We start from the raw sequence: 22,521 nt of genomic DNA, 5'->3' as shown, positions 1-22,521 counted from the left end.
AATCAACAAAACTCACCTTAACAGAAGCAGATAAAATAAACTAATACATCATTTACGAACATAGAAAAGTGTCACACTGCATTACATGATAGCAATAGAAAAGACAAAAAGTTCAATAAAAGTGCATAATTTTGAGGACTTTTAGCATTGGAATATCCTTTCTCTGATCAACTTGATCAAAGACGCAAACATCTCCTTCATTTAATTGATTGTCCTTGCAATACGTTCAAAATGAAATAAATGAAACAAACAAATAACTAACATAGCAATTTCTGCAATCAACTATAAATATAAATGAAAAAAAAATGGATCATAGTAATATCGATAAATATCATCAAACTTGTATATGGAAAATGGATAAACAAACGGAATGAACTATAAAGATAAATAACGAAAATTAACACAGGTTCACTTTTTTATAAGCACATGCTGCATTCAAGCAAATTATTGTAAGATCCAAAACTGGTGAGGCCTTGCCATCATGGGAGAGCAGAGAATCTGCATGGAATAATGAAAAGAATAGTAGTAAGATATTTTTGGCCCTAAGAAGGTAAAAGTTTCAAGCAACAGCGGACAGAATTCAAGTAAGCCTTACTTCACCAGTGTTTACAAAAAATTTTCTCCAACGTGTCCCATACGCATATGCCAAAGACTGGTGGTGTCAGCATCAGTCTCATCTAGATTCTCACAGCATGTGGAAGCTCTTCCATTGATAGTACTTCCTTGCAAGAAGTACAAGTTTCCTCGCCTCAAACCCTTCATTACCACCTGAAGTCCTATTAGTACTTTGAGAGTTTTTTCTTCAATAGTGATTCTGAATACCTTTTAATCTAGAGATCTCAGTGAGATGAGATTCTTTCGCAAGTCTAGAATGTACCGAACTTCTGTCAGAGTCTTGACGCTGCCATCGTGCAGCTTTAACCGAATGCTACTTATTCCCCGAATCGTACAGGCACTGTCATTGCCCATAAGTACTACTCCACCATCAATCTTTGTGAAGTCAGTAAACCAGTCCCGATTGAGACACATGTGATAGGTACATCCAGAATCCATTCATCAGAATGACAAATGGATGGTGAACTTGTCAAGGCAAAATCTGAATTATCATCTATGTCCATGACATTGGCTGTGGTGGGTTCATTATGATGTTGTCCCTTCAGTTTGGGACAATCCTTCTTCCAGTATCCTTTGTTGTGACAAAGGAACACTCGTCTCGGCGATTTTTCTTCCAACTGATGAACCACGTGATGTGGCCCGGGTTTTCGATAGAAAATCTTTCTTCTTTCTAAAATACCTTGACTATGGTCTCCCTCTTGCTGTTAGCGTTTCACTTGATGTATCTAGTTGTACCTACTTATCTTTTTTACGGTACTTATTGCTAATTAAAGAACTAGATACATCGTCAAACCTAATCTTTTCCTTCCTATACAGTAAAGTAGTAATTAAATACTCATATGTATCAGGTAAGGAATTTAACAAAAGTAAAGGTTTATCTTCATTTTAGATTTTAACATCTAAGTTTAACAAATCAGTAAGAATTTTGTTATAACTATTTAGATGTTCAAACATAGAATTACCTGCACGAAATTTGAATCTGAAGAGTTTTTTCTTCAAGTGCAAACGGCTCTCAATGCTCTTCTTCATGAACTTATCCTTCAATTTTTGTCAAAGTTTCTTAGCATTTGTCTCTCTCATGATAAAATACTTCTGTTCTTTGGTAAGGCATAACCGGATTGTATTACAAGCTTGGGTATTAAGCTTCTTCCAATCTTGTTCAGTTATATCATCTGGTTTATTGTCCAACACAATATCCAACTCTTGTTGGATCAAAACATCCATGACTTCACATTGCCAGATGTCAAAGTTGTTAGTTCCATCGAACTTTTCAACTTCAAACTTACCATTTGACACTGTGGACCTAGGCCCAGAACTACTGGGATTTCCATAGTTCCTATATCTTCCACCTTCCATATGAATTTAGAAAAAATTTTAACAAAAAATTTCAAAATTCTAACCATACGGATGAGTCCGGAATGATCTAAATAGTTGAAAAGCGCTATTTGATCGTTGAAATCGGACTCCAAATGACTTAGATCAAGCCCAACAAGGTTCTGAAAAAAGGACAGTGCAAATCACTGGCGCGTGGGATACACATGCTAAGCAACAGCTCCTTTGTGCGAGTGAGGCACATGTAGAACATGCACAAGAGCTCTGTAGGGCGCGTGGGGGCATGTAACTCATGTGTCTTCAACCTCTGATGTGCATGGTGGCGCGTGGGCGAGTGGACTCAGTCGTCTTCTTCCTCTAACTGCGATTGAGGCGTGTGAATCACACTCTCCAACTTCTAGAGGCACATGTGGGCATCTCCGGTGTTCGTTTTCGATTCACACTATTTATAGGAGAGGTTGACCTCCTCTCCCTTCACACTACATGAGCTGGATACGTGCTGGAGATTAGGACTATTCATTCGACCTGATCCGAACCGAGAAACAGTGTTCCGACCTGACCTGAAATCATCTAATTTTGAAAAAGGGAATTTTCGATTTCCACCGTTACCCGATTAACCGAATCCGAAATTGATTCGGAAGAAAGCGGCTATTCCGACCTCAAGCATCATTAAATAATTTAATAAATAATAAAGAACACTCTCCATGAAAAATAGTTGAGATTCGAGTGGATCTTTTACTGGGTCAATAAAAGGAAGCCATAGTTACCAGAGATTTTCAGGATCAGAAGCTCTTTGGGTCCAAGAGACTCGATCGTCTCCGGAGGAACCTGTAGGTATGGATTTTCCAAAAATGATAATGCGATCGAAGGGAAATAGTTGTGTTGTATCATGAGTTGCTGACTTCGAATGAGACTAGTTCGGCAAAAGGCATCAAAGACTTTCACATAAAGAAGGCACTCAACTCGATATTTTGGAAGAGAAGCACATCACAGATTCACCATGGAAGACCCATACTTTGTGGTGACATCTGAAATCGAGGGAGATAGGACGTTGAAGAGGGAAAAGATTGAAAAGTAAGTGCAGGACAGAGCTAAGAGCCTAAGAGTCCACCTTTTTGTCTTTTCTGCTACTTTTTCAATTTTTATCAATTTTTTATATCCAATTCCGTATAAAAACAAACTACAATCATGCTAGTTGATTTCTCTCAAGTCAATTTTTTTTTTTTTTAACTTCTATTCAATTAATGAAGCCAATTCAGCTAATGGGTAATTACCTGAACCGACCCAGTATCAAACAGTTAGAAAATGAAATTACCTGTTTCTGATCCATTTTGTTTCGGGGTCGGATGGCCGGGTTAAATGTTCACCCCTGCTGGAGATGCTCAATGTCCAATTCAAGTAGAAGCACATCTGAGGAATACAATCATGTGAATTGGACATCATCAACACATGGGCACATATGGGGTGGACCCTCAACAGAACCAAGAGCTAACTTTGCTCGCCGCGAGATTCATGTGCCAATGAAATTGACTACATTATGCACACTCTTTGTTTGTTTTCCCAAGTTGTCATTGGCCTCCTAGGCATCGGGTAGTCTTTGTATATTTCTCTCGGGATTAGAGCACTAAACCAAATTGTTCCTCTAAACAAGAGTCAAGCTGCAACATGATCCGACCAATTTCATTAGGGGTATGAAACTTTTGGTGATCCGACTCGGATCATCCGAGATGGGCTTTTCATGACCAGGAGCTCCCACGTAATCCAATCGAGTTGTTTACCTCTAATTGGGAGAACGAGCTCCAACATGGGTTTAGCCCAACTAATCCGGCCTAGGATCTGAGCACTGATGGAATTGATCGGATCACACAGGTGGCTTGTGTGTTATTTTGGGCCCGATAGCCGATACATAGACGAAGGCTTGCGTTATGCTTATTCTGAAATAGAGCTCCTTGCATAAATTCCATACCATTAAGAGATTTTCCTAAAAAGTACCTGGATGTTTTCTTGTTGCCCACGAGAAAAAAGAGAGGGCATTGTCTGGAGAAAATGAAAAAGAGAATATCAAGTTGGAAATACTTCGTAATTTATCTGTAATTTGTAATATCCTCTGAATCTATCACAGTAATTAATTTTACTGTAATTTCATGAAGATGGAGAATTTCTAGATGAAATAAAAGCGATAAAATTACACTAGTTTCAGAAGATTAACAAATGATGATATTACTTTAAAAATTATATCTTTTAAAAAAAAAAAATGGAAAATCCCAGAACCCTTATATCAAGTTGCGGTTGTAAGTATCATTCCACCTTTCATCGGATCGGGTCAGAACGTGAAAACCTTTAGGGTCAAATCGAAAGAACAAACTTAGTATGCATAGCCAAACTGATTATGCATGCTTTCTGATCATCTCCTTAATTTCATCGTTTTATTTTTACTTTAATCTGCCTTATAATTAATCCAATATTACTCTGTCATGAGCATAATATAAATTAAGAGTTCGTCTACACATTATATATCCATACATGATCATACATCAGTTACGAGAAAAATAAAAATAAATATATGATATAGAGATGATGAGTAAAATTTTTCATAAATAGCTAGTAATTGATTTTGACCCCATGAGAATATCCATTGCATGTTTAATTTCATAATTGACACATGGGTCCATATTTCTCGCAGCAATTACCGGACCAATCAGAAATTAATAGCTTTCGACTTTGTTAGTAGTAGTTATCCTAAGGAAGCCATGCATGCGTGGAAATGTTTAATTATCGCGCGCTTCGCTTGTGGAAATTAACCACGAGGTTTTGAAGAGATCAGATCAACCAGAGACAATTTGGAAACTGTACAAGATTTATTCATGTTGCTTAGTTATTTTTGCATATTATTTATGTATATCATTAATGTGATTGGTTCAAATAATTATTTTATATTAAAAAAATAATATAGTCAATTACATCAATAAAATACGTAAAAAATATGTAAAAATAACTGCATATAAAATTTTTTATTTTTAAAATGGATGCAAGGACGACGTGATACCACAACCGACCGACACTTTGTACACATAGCATTAAAGCCAATTTTTTTTTTCAAAAGCATTTTTTTGTTTATTTAAATAAATAACACACTATTAAAAAATAAACAAATATTAATATTAAAAAAATACATTTCAATTATATGAATAATCAGTCGGTGGATTTATCATTTTCTTTTTAAAATACTACATAATTAGGAAGCGTAATTTTCTCTGAGCATATCGCTACTCTATAAATCGGGCCGTTTGACTTACCCACATATATGTATTAATATTTATTATATAGTATCGATACTTAGGGCTGATCATCATGAAGGCAGCTTTAAAGTAAAATAAGAGTGTGCTGAGTCTGAGACCACTGCTAGATGGTCCACTGTAGAAAAAAAATACAATAACAAACACTGATCATGCACGGCTAACTACGCCTAAAATTGAAAATAATATATTCGAGCTGCATGACGTTTATATCTATGTATGGAATTGGATTACCTAATCAATTAGAGATGATTTATATATATATTTGTCTTTGTTTGTCTTGTTTTATGCCTGTGATTTTGATTTGATCTGATTCCTTATCTTGGGCCCTATGTATCAGGTTAACGATTTGCTTTTTAAGCGACTTTTTGGAAACATCTATAACTAGACTTCTTTGAATGCAAGAATATGTAAGTGGTCCTATTAATTAATGTAATGCAACATCTTTTTTGACTACTAACTTTGCTTTAAATTTTGAATCAATCTTTGCATCATCACAACTTTTTATTATCTTATCTTTGTTGTCAAGACAAAATTCAGACAACTCACATATCTTGACATTTATAGTATTTATTTGTTGGCTTAACTTTTGGACTCGATTTCCAAATATCTTAACCTTTGTTTTTATTTTTATTTTACCTATATTTTTTTGTACTTTACTCAAATTAAAACAATCTGGCCTTATATGATCAAAAGTATCACCATGATGACAAATAGGTACAAATTTACCTCCAACCTTACCTTGACTTGGCTTGTTTGAGGTTGATGTTTCATGTACTTTTTCAAAATGATTTGCTTTTGAAGCGACTTATTTTGGAACATCCACAACTTAATTTACTTTGACAAAGACAGTACCCTTCGAGATAATGGTAGCAAATGATGAGGTTTGAGGATATTTGTCTTTGAAGTTTGAATACCCAAACCCAGTATTTGAATGTATCTCTTCCAATCTCTGAATTGCTGATTTTTGTTGATTATCTTGAGAACTCTTCAACTCCTTGTTTAATGCATCCTTTTGATTAGTCTTTAGTCTAGAGATCTCAACTTCAGAAATTCTTAGTGCCTCCAAAATATTATTCTTTTCATTCTCCACTGTTATGAATTTGATGTAAAATTTCTTGTTAAGCTTTTTCTGTTTGACCACTTCTTTACATAAATCATTATAAGTTTCCTGTATGCTTGGCTCATGGTCAGCATCACCATGAGCTATATTTGAGTTACTATCATCAAATTCACTTTCAGATTTTGTTAGCACAATTTCAAAAAAATCATCAACAATAGTGCTAAAAGCCATAAAAGAATTTTCATAATCAAATGATGAACTAGAAATTTTAGATTTTGAACTATCACTAAGTGTGACATTTAATAATTTTTCTTTATTTTTCTTAAAGGTTGGGCACTCCACTCTAATGTGACCATAATCGGAGCACTAGTAGCACTTTAATTTATCATTTTTTTTTTCCAGATTTTTCTTTATTCCAGTGGCAGTTGCTGATCTCATCTCTAGACCAAGTGTCTAGACTTATCTCGGGTTTAGTCCATCATTTTTTAATTGCATACCATACACGTTCATCTAGAGATTCAAGAAATTTTATTGTACAAACTTTCCAATAAGCATAGTTGTTCCCATCAAAATGTGGTGGAATTAATGACAACATGATCTATAGCGACATATATCACACTCAAATGAGTGAACCACTTTCTGATACCAATTAAAATTACCCAAATGTTCATGTATTATAATAATAAGATCCACCAATTCACTCAAAAAACTAGTTAGTCATCAATCGTTCAATTATTTAATAATAAAGTAATAACATAAAGTAAATAAATTGCATGATATCAAGCTTGCTAACGAAGGAAAACCTTTCAAATAACTCTTTAAAGGTAAAAACCTTACGGGACAACCAAATCCAAAAAAATCAATTTTATTATTTAAAAATCAATTACAATTAAGTTTCAATTACAAAACTTTTATCAATTGACACTGTTACTTGATCAGACAAATAACCTATTTGTTTTTACCACAACAGCAGCGAGAACTTCTAACAATCTTCAAATATTGACTTTTCTTTTGAAACTTTAGTGGCTGAATCAAGATCGCTCAATCTTAATCTTAGATCAATGATCACACTCTTTGAGAGAAACAATATAAAAATTCTTCATAGAGTTTTCTCTCCAAAATAAGCACTAGGAAAGTGCTCTAAAAATTATCCAAAATTGAGTTTTTACAAATCCTAACCAATAGGATCCCATAAGTAAACAAGCTAAAAACAGTTTGAATTACAGTAGAATTCTGTTGACGGAGTGACTTTGTTGCGATGGACTCTTCTGATAAGATACTGACACCTGTTACTTAATCTTCTCAACAATAGCAATTTCCTATTCAAACTCTTCTCTGGATAATTATAGAATTCTTGTAACTCAGTTTACTCTCTCTTGGCTTATTTAAAACAATTCTTAATAACTTTTAGATAAATTCAAACTAGTTATAGATAAAGTCAAAGTGTTTTACAATTTTTTATCAAATTACAAAACTAAAAATAAGATGAAGTCTATCATTTTAGTCACTTAGTCCTATCCAAACCTATCAACTTAGTCAAACAGTCTTAACCAAACTCTTGCATCTATAATCTCTCATTATGGTAGATTGGTGACAAACTCTTGCATCTACATATATCCATGCACATAGATATAATCCTCATGATCGATAACCGAATTAATGCCATTCGACTTTCGATTGATCATCTTTACTTGTAAAAACGAATATATATATATATATATATAACTTGCGCTTACGAGTTTTTAATTAATTTTCGACCCACAAATTAAGTTAATTCATGTTCACGTACGGCATGCATGCATGCATCGAGATAGCAGTGCTCGTCTGGTCATGACCAGTAGTAATGTTCAATAATGCAATTTTAGATCTTTCACCATATATAATTAGCTAGGACCACCCGATCGAGTTCACCAAGAGTTCGCAATCAACTTAAGTTACATTGGACATTATATAGCATACTCAATTCTCTTGATGACTTACAGCTAAGTGCATGATCGACATATATCTAATTAATTAGTTGCTTTCATAGTTTGAATAACAATAACATGATCAATACGGTACTTAATTGATACCTAGTTATGGTACTGTATAGAACTTTTTCAATAAAAAATTAAATCTTTCTTAGAAACTGAAATTATACCTAAAAATTTCTGTTATATAATTATGAAAGTACTTGAACCTAGCATTTAATATTTCATTATTTTCAATAGAGTTCTTTCAACCACTTACTGTTATTATCTTATAGAATATATTTTCAACTATAATTAAAGCTAGCTAAACATGTTAGTACATGACACTTTGCCATTTTCCTTCATGAGTAAATTTCTTTTAACATTTTTCTTGTAATTAAAGCTAGCTAAACATGTTAGTTTTCTGCTGGCTAGAGAGAAAACACTTGCCTATCTTTGATTCTTATAAACGCGTGTCATAGATATTATATAATCCCAAAATCCATGACATAATTTCCACACAGCACTAATGGTGGCTAGGAAATGATAAAATTACTGAATTTCGTGTCCATACCCTAATTACTTATTTGCATATTGCCCCAGGCATTTATAATTTCCCTATATATCATGCATTCCTCTGGCTCTACCGTCATGCAAGCTAATTAGCTTTTACTTTGCATTACATACGAGAAACCAATATGCAGGGACTCATGATCATGAGAAACATTTCCCCAGCAATAATATTTGTTTTTGTCCTGACCTTTGCCTTCGTCCATGAATCCAGCGCCCAAAATTCACCACAAGACTACGTCAACGCTCACAACGCAGCTCGAGCACAGGTTGGAGTCGGACCTATTACTTGGGATACTACCCTTGTGGCATACGCACAGAATTATGCTAATCAACGTAAGGGTGATTGCAGACTCGTGCACTCGGGGGGCCGTTACGGTGAGAATCTTGCATGGAGCAGTGGTGACCTCTCGGGAACGGCTGCCGTTAACCTTTGGGTAGCAGAGAAGGCCGACTACAACTACAACTCTAACTCATGTGCTGCCGCCCGCCAGTGCGGCCACTATACTCAGGTGGTTTGGCGCAATTCTGTGCGCCTTGGCTGTGTTAAAGTCAGATGCAACAGTGGCGGAACCTTCATCATTTGTAGCTATGACCCCCCAGGCAACTATGTCGGGCGGCGGCCTTACTAATTGCAAGCATGCATGCATTTACGAGTTTAATTTTAGAGGGTGACCTTAAATAAGTGATCATGTAATATCAATGGCACCAAATTACTCTGAATAAATAAAGTGAAACTCGTGAAGTAATATTATATATGAGGAGGTCATGCATCGACTTAATTCGTTTGCCCCGCGCCCCCCGCCCCCCCCCCCCCCCAAAAAACAGCACCAAACAAAACAACCAACTTTTGGCTTCTTTCCGACTATACATGGATATTGCGACATCTTAATTTATACGCCACAAAGTGCTTAGTTCCACGTCAAAATAATACTATACAGTATACCACTATTTTCCTTGCATCTCATTATATATAAATGATGTGTCGCATTTATTACTATTTGATAATAAAGAAATACGTAATAAATTATGATCATTTAATAATAATAAATATATAATATCTTACTTAATGAGATGCAAGTAAGATAATAATATGGTATATAAAATTTTTCATTTTGAGTTTATCACTGTTATATGCATCATGTTGATCATTGATTTACCACATTGATTTCGGCCAATAGACAGTTGAAGTCCGATTAATCCAGTTTGTTGGGATTAGAATAGTTGGTCATGGTCTCGACTCAGAGCCCAAAAACTGTCTAAAGTCCGCTTCTTAGATAATAGCCACTGAGCGCTCCACTTTTAAGAAATAACCACTCACTGATCATAACTATCTAACCTATCTTAACACATAGTAAGTATATACCAATGTTCTCTGAAAATCTTATAAAAAGTCACTCTGTAAGATGGAAATAGGATTGATGAAGCGAAGAAAATACTCTCTCACTCTCTCTTAAATTTCACTAGAGATAAGAAAAGAGTCATGGCTAACTTAATTATTGGAGTTGTCCGGTCTGGTCCTTCAAGATCCGTTACGGTCCGGCAACAATTTACTTGTTTTACAGGAGGAGTTCAAACAGAACGTGAGAAATGAAATGGTCAATATCCGACCATATTCATGTTGACATTGATCTCCTTTAACCGAATAACGGAAAAATGAATGAACAGTGATTGAATTCATAATGGTATCCCTTTCTCTATTTTATAACTCTATACTTGAAAACAAACATGTATTTGTTATTGACAATCATAGCCCTGCACATCAACTTGAAACCATTTTTTTTTTAATTTTATGTGTAATTATTTTTAAATATTCTTTGTACATTCCATTATTATGATTGGATGTATAATTTTTTTATATAAAATAAATATTTTAACCAATTATATTAAGAGATTGTGTAAAGAATATGAAACAATGACTGTACGAAATATAACTCAATTCTTTTTGCTCCACTTAGACCAAATATATGCATGTTTGACGAATTGAGGTATTAACACAAATTATCATGTAAGATTTTAACATGATAAAAAATATGAAAAAATAACTGTACGTAATAAAATTCAATTCTTTTTATTCCACTTAGACAAAATATATGCATGTTTGACTAATTCAGGTATTAACACAAATTATCACGTAGGATTTTAACATAATTTGTGGCCCTCAATTGTAGGCTCATTGTCTTGGCTAATTGATTTGATCTACCTGTGAGAGAAAAGTACTGTTGTAAGACATGATGGATTTGTATTTGTTTTGGTAAAACATAGAAAAACTTTAGATGGCGGGTACGTTGTGATAATTTATTTAAATATTCCTTAAATTATGTGGAAGGATGGCTATATTTAATTATAGCTATCGCCCGGCCTATATATCCTGCTCTAGCTCCGCATGAGTACTTTATTAACTTCAGGGAAAATCGAGAGGTCAATCGATCTATAGCGTGATCACAGGCCTATTAGAAGGCGTAATTAACACGATCATGAAATTAATTGGCACGTAAAAAAAAAAACTAAGCAAGAAGTTTTCCTGAAAAATGGGGGGAATTAATTGTAATCCTCTCAAATTAATTATAATAGGCCGCCGGAGATCCCAATTAGTGGTAATTAGCTATAGTGTCACCCTTGGTCATTCTTTTTTAGACAATTTTCTTTTCTTTAAAAGAATCTATATATCTTTATATATATACTAGGTGGAAGTAACGTGCAAATTAAACACGTTTGTCTAATTTTATGAAATGATTATTTGTAAAAAATAATATATATTTTATAAAAATTATTGATGTCACTTAATAATTTAAGGCATATTGGAGAAAATAAAAAAATTAGTTCAAAGTATTATATAATCCAATACATGTTTATAACATCTATAATTTTAACAAAGATGAATACGAAAAATTTAATAAAAGTCTAACACAAACGGTAGTTCAAAATATGTGTCGTTTGATGTTTGTATTATAATTCATCAATTTATGTCATCCTGTAGACAATCAATAGAGACAACATTGAAATTCTTATTTTACTGTTGGTTGAGTCGATCAGGGACAACATAAAGTTAAAACATAATTTTTTTATAAAATTTGTGGTATAGTTTTTTCTATATATAGCATATATATAAATCATAAAATATATTTTGAAATTGTTGGCCGAATTTACTCTTTCTTGATTAGCTCAAGGATCACGGCCTTTGTCACGTGCCTATCATAGCAAGCCCACGTATGGAATATGACTTAGCGGAACCTACGTCCTACTACCATGGGAAAAAAAAACACTTTGATTAAACACAATTGTATTATATATTATATGAGATTTTTAAATTTGGAATACTCAATAATCTGAGTTAATGAAACGTATAATACACGTATATTATACTTAGGGATTCACATCTTATGCACCTAATACACGTGTATATGTTAAGGAGAAAGAGAAAAATATAATAACTAATCTTTAATTACTTATTATATAAACTATTAAATATTATAATTATTGAGATTAATAAATCATATAACAATATTGAATGCTATCTCTCTCAACATTTATGTCTTCATTTTATGTGTCAAACCGTTAAAACAAACGGTGTTAACTTTAACGGAAAAACAAGAAAAACCGTTAAAACAAGATTTTCCGTTTCATACACACTTTTTATATATATACTAGGTGGGAGTAACGTGCAAAGCACGTTTGTCTAATTTTATGAAATGATTATTTGTAAAAAATAATATATATTTTATAAAAATTATTGATGTCACTTAATAATTTAAGGCATATTAGAGAAAATAAAAAAATTAGTTCAAAATATCATATAATCCAATACATATTTATAACATCTATAATTTTAGCAAAGATGTATGCGAAAAATTTAAAAAAAGTCTAACACAAACGGTAGTTCAAAATATGTGTCGTTTGATGTTTATATTATAATTCATCAATTTATATCATCCTGTAGACAATCAATAGAGATAACATTAAAATTCTTATTTTGCTGTTGGTTAAGTCGATCAGGGACAACATAAAGTTAAAACATAATCTTTTTATAAAATTTGTGGTATAATATTTTCTATATATAGCATATATATAAATCATAAAATATATTTTGAAATTATTGGCCGAATTTACTCTTTCTTGATTAGCTCAAGGATCACGACCTTTGTCACGTGTCTATCATAGCAAGCCCACGTATGAAATATAACTTAGCGGAAGCTACGCCCTACTACCATGGGGAAAAAAACACTTTGATTAAACACACTTGTATTATATATTATATGAGATTTTTAAATTTGGAATACTCAATAATCTGAGTTAATGAAACGTATAATATACGTATATTATACTTAGAGATTCACGTCTTATGCACCTAATACACGTGTATATGTTAAGGAGAAAGAGAAAAATATAATAACTAATCTTTAATTACTTATTATTATATAAACTATTAAGTATTATAATTATTGAGATTAATAAATCATATAACAACATTGAATGCTATCTATCTCAACATTTATGTCTTCATTTTATGTGCCAAACCGTTAAAACAAACGGTGTTAACTTTAACGGAAAAACAAGAAAAACTGTTAAAACAAGATTTTCCGTTTCATACACACTTTTTATATATAGAAGATATAGAAGATATATATATAACGTGGATATCAAATAAAAAATCTTGTTTTAATGATTTTTTATTATTTTTTATTAAATTTAACGCTGTTCATTACATAAATCATAACAAAATTAACGTTTATTGCTTTCTTGTGTGATCTCGGCCACTAACTCTTATTTTAGTATGCGTGCATGAATCATTACTCATGTAACTACTCTACCATCCTACGGCCAAACAGGTACTTTACGAACGACACGAATCACTAAGCTTTGAAATCACTCTACAGCTGCATCGTACTTGTCGAGATCCCACGCGACGTGGAAAAGACGATCCAATCATAAACTATTTTAAAATCCATCTCAACCAATTGCTTTCTTCCACACCTTCCTACGAAATGGTGCAATTGCCGCCTCCTAGCCGTTACCACTTTTTTTCGCCATTTAGCCCACTTTCTTCCCCTCGAAAAATTTCTAACTCCGCTAGTCATACATCCCCCTCCCTCTCTCTCCCCTTAAAATTTCTTATTTTTTTAATTTTTTTATCTCCCTGATCAATTATAAATAAATTCATAAATTTTAAAAAATTTATGCACCATGCATCAATTTTGAAATTCCTATATTAATGATAATTTATTTATAAGGCATATTATATATATATATATATATATTCTATTATAATAAAGTATTACTTAATTGTGAATAGTAATTTTTTTCCGTTAACTCCAAAGCCTTAAAGACTTTAGACCATTTAACGTGTAGATTCAATGTAAAATTTAATAAAAGATTATTTTGTTATTATTATGTGTGTATGTATATATATATATATATAATACCACTTAGTGTTTAAGACATAGCTGAATTGCTTCTGGACTTAACGTGGGCTTGATTTGTTTGATGAGCTTAAATTTTTACAAAATTAATAAGTGATTTTATGTTGGAACCGAATTCACGTGAGCTTTATTTTTATTGGACTTATTTTAAGTTAGTTTTATTCCGTTGTAGGCCTTGTCTTAAGTCTCAATATTTGTATTTGCATAAATAATAGTTTTATTTAAGTTATATTATTAATTATTATCCTACTGCAACTAAATTTAGTAATAATGATAGTAAGAAATTAAAAATTATTTAAATGAATTAGTCTATTTTGTTAAAAACTAAAAATTACTTAAGTCAATTAAATAAACGTGATTTGTATGTTGATCATATCCTAGCATATGTATATATATATACACATATACTAGATAATGGTGCAATGTTCGAGGCACGTTTGCATGGTTGTATGAGAATAACTTAAAAATAACATCTAGATAAAATAAATAATCTGATCTTCAAAAATAAAAACTATAATATAACATTTGAAATCTTAGAATGTTATCAAATAAAAATAATCCATTCTAAAAAATATATAGAAATATAGAAAAATTTGTAGTCTTTATATTTAATAGTTAAAATTTGATAAGAAGTATCACATCTCATTTGGTATCATTCTAATGTCTCTAAAAATCAACAAAACTCACCTTAACAGAAGCAGATAAAATAAACTAATACATCATTTACGAACATAGAAAAGTGTCACACTGCATTACATGATAGCAATAGAAAAGACAAAAAGTTCAATAAAAGTGCATAATTTTGAGGACTTTTAGCATTGGAATATCCTTTCTCTGATCAGCTTGATCAAAGACGCAAACATCTCCTTCATTTAATTGATTGTCCTTGCAATACGTTCAAAATGAAATAAATGAAACAAACAAATAACTAACATAGCAATTTCTGCAATCAACTATAAATATAAATGAAAAAAAAATGGATCATAGTAATATCGATAAATAGCATCAAACTTGTATATGGAAAATGGATAAACAAAAGGAATGAACTATAAAGATAAATAACGAAAATTAACACAGGTTCACTTTTTTATAAGCACATGCTGCATTCAAGCAAATTATTGTAAGATCCAAAACTGGTGAGGCCTTGCCATCATGGGAGAGCAAAGAATCTGCATGAAATAATGAAAAGAATAGTAGTAAGATATTTTTGGCCCTAAGAAGGTAAAAGTTTCAAGCAACAGCGGACAGAATCCAAGTGACGGCAACCAGAAGACACGAGCAAGTTACTTTGGCGACATGCAAGAACACTCCACGGCAGAACTTAGGCACTAATAAGTTACACTAATACCAATGACATGAGTGGGATCTAAATTATTCACAAACAAATGTCAAGTTCATTCTGATGTGCCACCAACAAAAACTATAAATAAAAATCATTTTTAAAGAAAATTTTATACACAATATTACTATTCTACTTGCATCTTATTAAGTAAGATGTGTCATATTTATCACTATTAAATAATTATTTATTGCATATTTATGTATTATTAAATAATAATAAATACACCACATCTTATATAATAAAATATAAATAAGATAATGATATAATGTATAACATTATTTGAAAAAAATAGGAAAACTTATGCGCACACTTTAGATTTTTCTTTTGCAGAAAATGATTAGCAAGGCAGTCTATACTTGATGCTATGTTTTAGTCATCCAAAGGCAGGATTTCCAAGGTGGCGCATGCAGGAAGTCTTGGCAAATGGCTAAAATTTTCTATCCATCATATATATATATATATATACTAGTAAAGCATCACGTGTTATGCATGTGTGCCTAGTTGATATTTTTCCTACGTCTCATAACTTCAACATTCCCGAGTTTAATTATAAACGGGACAGACTTTCATCTTTATTTTAACACTTTCTTCTTACCTACAAGAAACATGACACATATTATCATCAAAATATCCATAACCATAGCATAGAGCTTTCACATGAAACATATTTACAACTACACATAAATACTTTGTATTTATACATTACAATAACTTAAAAAAAAAATATGCCTGAAACAGTCACCCTACCATTTTCGGCACATTGTTAACAGATAATACATTAAGTTTATTTTTGCATAATCTTCCAAATTCGTTCATGAGTGCACTCAAAACTATCATCCATTCGCTATCTCAAATCTCGTTTGCAACCTTCTTAAGATATGTGAGATGTTCAAGTAACAATGAAAATATATAAAGAGGTAATGTATTAAAAAAAATGGTTTTGTTTCAGTGACATTTTTGTTAACTGCAAAATTTTTGTTAACTGCAAACAGTTTTAATAATTTTTTTAACCACAATACAAATGACCAATTGCAAAAAAGTTTATTACAATTTTTTTAAATTTTTTTAATAAATTATTTCATTTCTCAAAGATACTATAAAAAATAACAAAAATGAAAAAACTAATTGATTTTCATAGTAAATATTAACAATGACATATTATATTTTAAAAACATTATCAAATTAAAATTTAATTCTTTATGAAAATTTTTAATTACACTACCTTGCCTATTATTATTACTCTTAATATTTAGAATTAAATGTATATGTTGTACATTAGTTATTTATAGAATAAACATATAATATTTCAATGTAAAAAATCTAAATTACAGCATTAAGTTTTCGTTTCGATATTTAAAGTGTTTCTTTTAATTTTATTTTATCATTATAACTTTTTCAAATTCACACATAAAATAAAATAAATAATTCAATTTTTTTAATTTTTAAAACAATAATAATATTAAAAAATAATATTTTATTTAATTTTTAAATTTATTTTAACTCTATCTTATCTTTTAACTCATTATCCAAAACGACACATAAGTATTAACTATTTGATTAGATTTTCCAAAGAGTAGTGCTTCGAGGATCTACCGAGAAGGCAAATTTTTTTAATTTTTTTTCTATTTTTTCTTATTAGAATTCAACTGATTTTCACCTTATCTTTCTTTTCCTTCTGAAACGTGAAGTGAAGCAGTTGAATTTTATCATTTTGGCAAATGTGTTGGTTCAAAATCCTCAAGACATTGTTAGTACTGCACCTTTGCTAATTTTGTCCTCTTCCTTCTATGCTATTGCTGCTCACATCTCTAATGGCCGATACTTGAATGATGGCAAAGAAATTCTTAGTAAAAGTAGATTACATCGAAAATTTTCCCCCTTTTTGAATCAAAAGTTAGCCATAATCAATGGGGAGGCATGAAACTAATGACAGGGACCAACTAGAACACAAACAGAGATTGGAACAAGAAGGACCAGCGCATGCACTGGATTGAGAAGATGCCAGAGTTGTGATCGCAGCGACTTCTCTTCGGAAGCTTCACCGAACAATGTTCCTTAAAAAACTCTCCTGGTTACATACCAAAAAATGAAGAAGCAAACCCCATATGAGAAAGCTCCAAACGGCATAAAACACCATTAAACAAAACATCAAAGATGTGATAGGTCCCAACAATTTGCAAATGCCGAAAACAAAGAAACAATTCTCTTCGGGTGAGAATAAACCACAACTTTGAATGAAATACTTGATAATAATTTTACGATGGTACTGGTTGTTTAAATAAACAAGCCATGAACAAACAACCTGAAATACAAGGAAAAATAACAACCAACAAAATGGACTTAGTTCACGTAAAACAGAGTACTTAACAAACTGAAATAAAACAACGTAAAACTCGCAACAGTGCGTAAAACTTGCAACCACTTCTTTCTGCACGTAGAACGGCCAAGACCCAGTCCCTTCCTGCATATTTGTCTCTCTTTTCTACATTGCATGCACCATGCAAAGGTCCCGCCCGTTCTGCACGTTACCTGCTGCTCATCCCAAATACTTGGGATTCGGCTTATGACCTCTCTCAGAACGTCTCAGCCTATCAATGCCCTCCCCATGAAGTGGACGCTTGTCCCTAAGGTCCATCGAAGGAAACCGGTCAAGCAAAGACTGGTTGGTCTCCCACGTGGCATCCTCGACTGGGAGATGCTTCCACTGGACCAGACTTTCCTCTTCAAATTTATTTCCCCGTTTGACCCAACGAGTATCCAGTGTATTTTGGGGTTCAAGCAAAACAGCTCCTTCATCACTTACTAGTGGCAGTTCCTTGGACGGTGTCGCAAGCTCACCCATGAATTTTTTAAAAGCGAGACGTGAAACACGGGATGAATACGGCTCCGTCTGGCAATTGAAGTTTGTATGCAACTGCCCTTATTTTTTTTATCACCAGGTAAGGTCCGTAGAAGCGACTTGCGAGCTTCTGATGGGCACGTTTGAAGGCGGATTGCTGTCTGTAAGGGTGTAACTTGAGGAACACCAGATCTCCCACTTCGAATGAAACGTCTTGACGTTTTTGATCCGCAATTTGCTTCATGCAATTAATGGAAACCTCCAGATTGCTTTTGAGCTGTCGTAGTAGTTCATTGCGAGCCTCTAAACTTTGGTCTACTTCATGCATAGAGGAAAACCCAGTCTGATAAATGGGCATTGGAGGAGGCAAACGTCCGTAAAGTGCCTGAAACGGGGTCATTCCCGTGGACGCATGATATGTGGTATTGTACCAGAGTTCAGCCCACGGAAGATAAGTGCTCCACTTGCGCGGCCATTGGTGAACCATACTCTGGAGATATTGCTCAACACAGCGATTGACGACTTCGGTTTGTCCGTCCGTCTGTGGGTGGTAGGCGGTACTGAGATGTAGCTTGGTACCCGACATCTGAAAAAATTCCTGCCAAAATTTGCTGATAAAAATGGGATCCCAATCGCTGATGATGGACCTTGGTAAGCCGTGCAATTTAATAACCCCTTCGACGAACCTTTCAACCACGATTTTAGCAGTAAAAGGATGAGTTAATGAGAGGAAATGTGCCGACTTACTCAAACGATCGACGATTACTAAAATCGTATCCTTGTCATGGGATATCGGAAGTCTTTCAATAAAGTCCAAGGTGATGTCGTCCCATACTTGACACGGAATGGGTAACGGCTGCAGGAGCCCAGCTGGAGACATCGTTTCAGACTTCACCTTCTGGCAAGTTGGACATTGTTTGATATATTCTTGCACTGCCCGATACATTTTTGGCCAGTAGAACTATTGGGCTAATTTCTTGAATGTCCGTAAGACCCCAGAATGGCCTCCTATGTTCGTATCATGCATTTCGTGGAGCAATTTTATACGTAATGCGGCATGAGCAGGAATGACAACTCTACCTTTAAAGAAGAGCAATTCGTTACACCATGCATACGGCCCCTCCAGTTGATTATTAGCTCGGCTAGTCAAATTCTTGACATACGAATCACTTTTATAAGCTTGTTTAATCTCCTCCCATACGGGTACTGCTGGCACATGAATATGGTGGAGAACTGGGCTGTCAAGCTTGCGTGAGAGGGCGTCCGCTGCTGAATTTTCGCGGCCTGGCCTGTACACAATCTCGTAGTCATAACCCATTAACTTGATCACCCACTTCTGCTGTTCTGGAGTAGCCACACGATAAACGCTTAATGGGTCCAGCAGGTACAGCAGGAGCTATACGGGTGGCTTGCGGAAGAGCTAATGGAGCTCGTGCAGGTGGTAACCACATGAACCTCCTCTGTCGTGCCAATTGATCATCCCTCATCCGTGCTAAATTAATGGCCTCTTTAAGTGACTGCGGCTTAAACATTCGAATGCCATCTGCTATTTCTGCCTTCAACCCACCCATGAAAGTGCCTACTAATGCCTTCTGAGTCCACCCTTGGACCCTGTTGCCAAGTTTTTCAAATTTACGTTGGTAGTCCCTCAAGGTCCCCAGTTGTTTAACACAAGAAAGTGCTTCGTCGAAGTCCTCACACTCCGATGGTCCGAAACGAGCCCAGAGTTCTTCCTCGAATCGTTCCCATGAAAGCTCACGTCCTTCATCTCGAAATGTTCTACGAATCCACTGCCACCATTGGTTGGCTTCTCCTTCCAAATGGTATGCTGCCATGGAAACCTTCTGAATTTCCGCCATGCCTTGTTATTCGAAAAACTGGTGCATCCTGTTGAATCATTCGGTTGGGTCATCCCCCGAAAATCGTGGAAATTCCAGTTTCGCCGTTTTCAAAGAAACGATCTGTCGACCCCCATCGTGGCCGTCTCGATTTGGGTTGCCGTGGTTGGGGTTCTCCTGGTTTACGATCAACATACTCGAAATGCGATTGAGAGCTTCCTCCATCCGCTATAGGCCTCTGGAACGGTACCCAGTCCAAACTCCAAGTGCTCAATACGCTCTTTATTCGTCCCCATTATGAACCTGGCTGCTCTGATGCCAATGATAGGTCCCAACAATTTGCAAATGCCGAAAACAAAGAAACAATTCTCTTCGGGTGAGAATAAACCACAACTTTAAATGAAATACTTGATAATAATTTTACGATAGTACTGGTTGTTTAAATAAACAAGCCATGAACAAACAACCCGAAATACAAGGAAAAATAACAACCAACAAAATGGACTTAGTTCACGTAAAACAGAGTATGAAACAGAGTACTTAACAAAATGAAATAAAACAACGTAAAACTCGCAACACTGCGTAAAACTTGCAACCACTTCTTTCTGAACGTAGAACGGCCAAGACCCAGTCCCTTCCTGCATATTTGTCTCTCTTTTCTATGTTGCATGCACCATGCAAAGGTCCCGCCCGTTCTGCACCTTCCCTGCTGCTTATCCCAAATACTTGGGATTCGGCTTATGGCCTCTCTCAGAACGTCTCGGCCTATCAAGATGCTTCGTGTCCAGCTTTTTTGAGTTTGCAAACATGACTGAACTTGTATCAAGAAAATTCCAAACTCATAGCAAACCAAAATGTGATGATCCATATCCGGTTAAGGAAGAATTAATCAAGTATTGATAGAATTTAAAAAACCGACACTACTCGAAGAAGGATTTGACACACGAAACCAATTCTTCGGTTCGGTCTTTGGATATGATTCTAAGAGATATGGGTAAGGTTAGAAAAGTATATATATATATATATATAAAAAGAAAAGTTAAAAACCACGCGGATATGGTCTGAAAGTGGTACCTTTTGAAGTCGAACTCCGCCAGCTTGTCTATGGTACTGTGAATTGCAACCGTTTTCCTTTCTCTAGCAGCATAAATTGGGAACTACTGCAGTGTAACTCAGTTCACAATCTAAACTGTTTACATCTTTTTTTTATATATATATAAATAAAGTGTTTACATCTTACACCCTAAAGTATAAGACCAATGAGTGAGAGAGAGAGAGAGAGAGAGAGAGAGAGAGAGAAATGAGAGGTAGGGGAAGAGAATTCGGTTCTAGGGGTAGACATTGGAGAGTGGGGTGGTTGGTTTATGGCTCATAGGTAGTGGGTTGGTTGAATAAAAATGCTATGTTTTGGGTGTATAGAAATGGAGGTACAATGGCTGGTGGAACTCACTTGTGGTCACTGGTGGCTTTGGTTAGGACGTGGGGTTGGGCAAACGGACTTAACGGAATTAAAAAATTTAACGAAAAATAAAAAAAATCGTTAGATAGCCACTTTATAATATAGAAAATGACATTTCACTAACAATTAATTGTACGTTAATTAATCGTGTCCTGCATGGATTTTTTGATGGCCTTGTTTGTCGAATATTATCTGATCTCTTGTCGTATGCATGCACGCCAATTAATTAATTCATCACCAAGACTGCTGCCTCAATGCATGCATGCTCAATTGATCATCATTAATAAAATGGGTCCCATGCATGCAGATTTCATTCTTTTTGTATTGTGCAGGTTTTTTCCCTTTGCATGCATTCAATTGTTGCCTTTAATTGGTCCTTAAAACCGAATACTGCTACAATTAACTCATTTGGTCGATGGTGATAATATATTGTAGTATATTATAATATAATATATCAATTTATAATATAATTAATTATATTATAAATTATAATAATATATTATAATATATAATATATATAGTAATATAGTATTAGTATAATTATTAATATGTATTATATAATATTAGTATAATTATTAATACAATAAATAAAAGGATATAAGATTTTAAAATTTAATATTATATTAATTAGTAATTTATTAGATAATACAAAACTATTTTATATATAGTTATATATTATATATAAATATTATATACAATATAAAAAATTAAAATATATATAAACCGGTCTAGTCTAGTTTTAGAAAAAGAAAAACTAGAATCGGACCGATTTTGATCGATTTTAAGAAAAATAAAATT

At 33.7% G+C, this 22,521-nt stretch overlaps 1 protein-coding gene across 1 annotated transcript; it reads left to right on the top strand.

Moving 5' to 3' along the window:
* Positions 1–8,883: 8,883 nt before the first annotated feature.
* LOC122311029 (pathogenesis-related protein 1-like) lies at positions 8,884–9,581 on the top strand. Its single transcript, XM_043125374.1, has one exon. It carries the CDS (start codon positions 8,954–8,956, stop codon positions 9,455–9,457), a length of 504 nt encoding a protein of 167 aa, XP_042981308.1. The 5' UTR covers positions 8,884–8,953; the 3' UTR covers positions 9,458–9,581.
* Positions 9,582–22,521: the final 12,940 nt, after the last annotated feature.

This window comes from Carya illinoinensis, chromosome 5, assembly GCF_018687715.1.
Source record: "Carya illinoinensis cultivar Pawnee chromosome 5, C.illinoinensisPawnee_v1, whole genome shotgun sequence".
NCBI lineage: Eukaryota > Viridiplantae > Streptophyta > Magnoliopsida > Fagales > Juglandaceae > Carya > Carya illinoinensis.
Note: the sequence above shows the minus strand (reverse complement) of the source record. Positions and strands in the feature narration are given on the sequence as shown.

What these genes read in the sequence shown, in the direction of transcription:
- LOC122311029 (XM_043125374.1), top strand. Translation starts at nt 8,954, where the DNA reads ATGCAGGGACTCATGATCATGAGAAACATTTCCCCAGCAATAATATTT.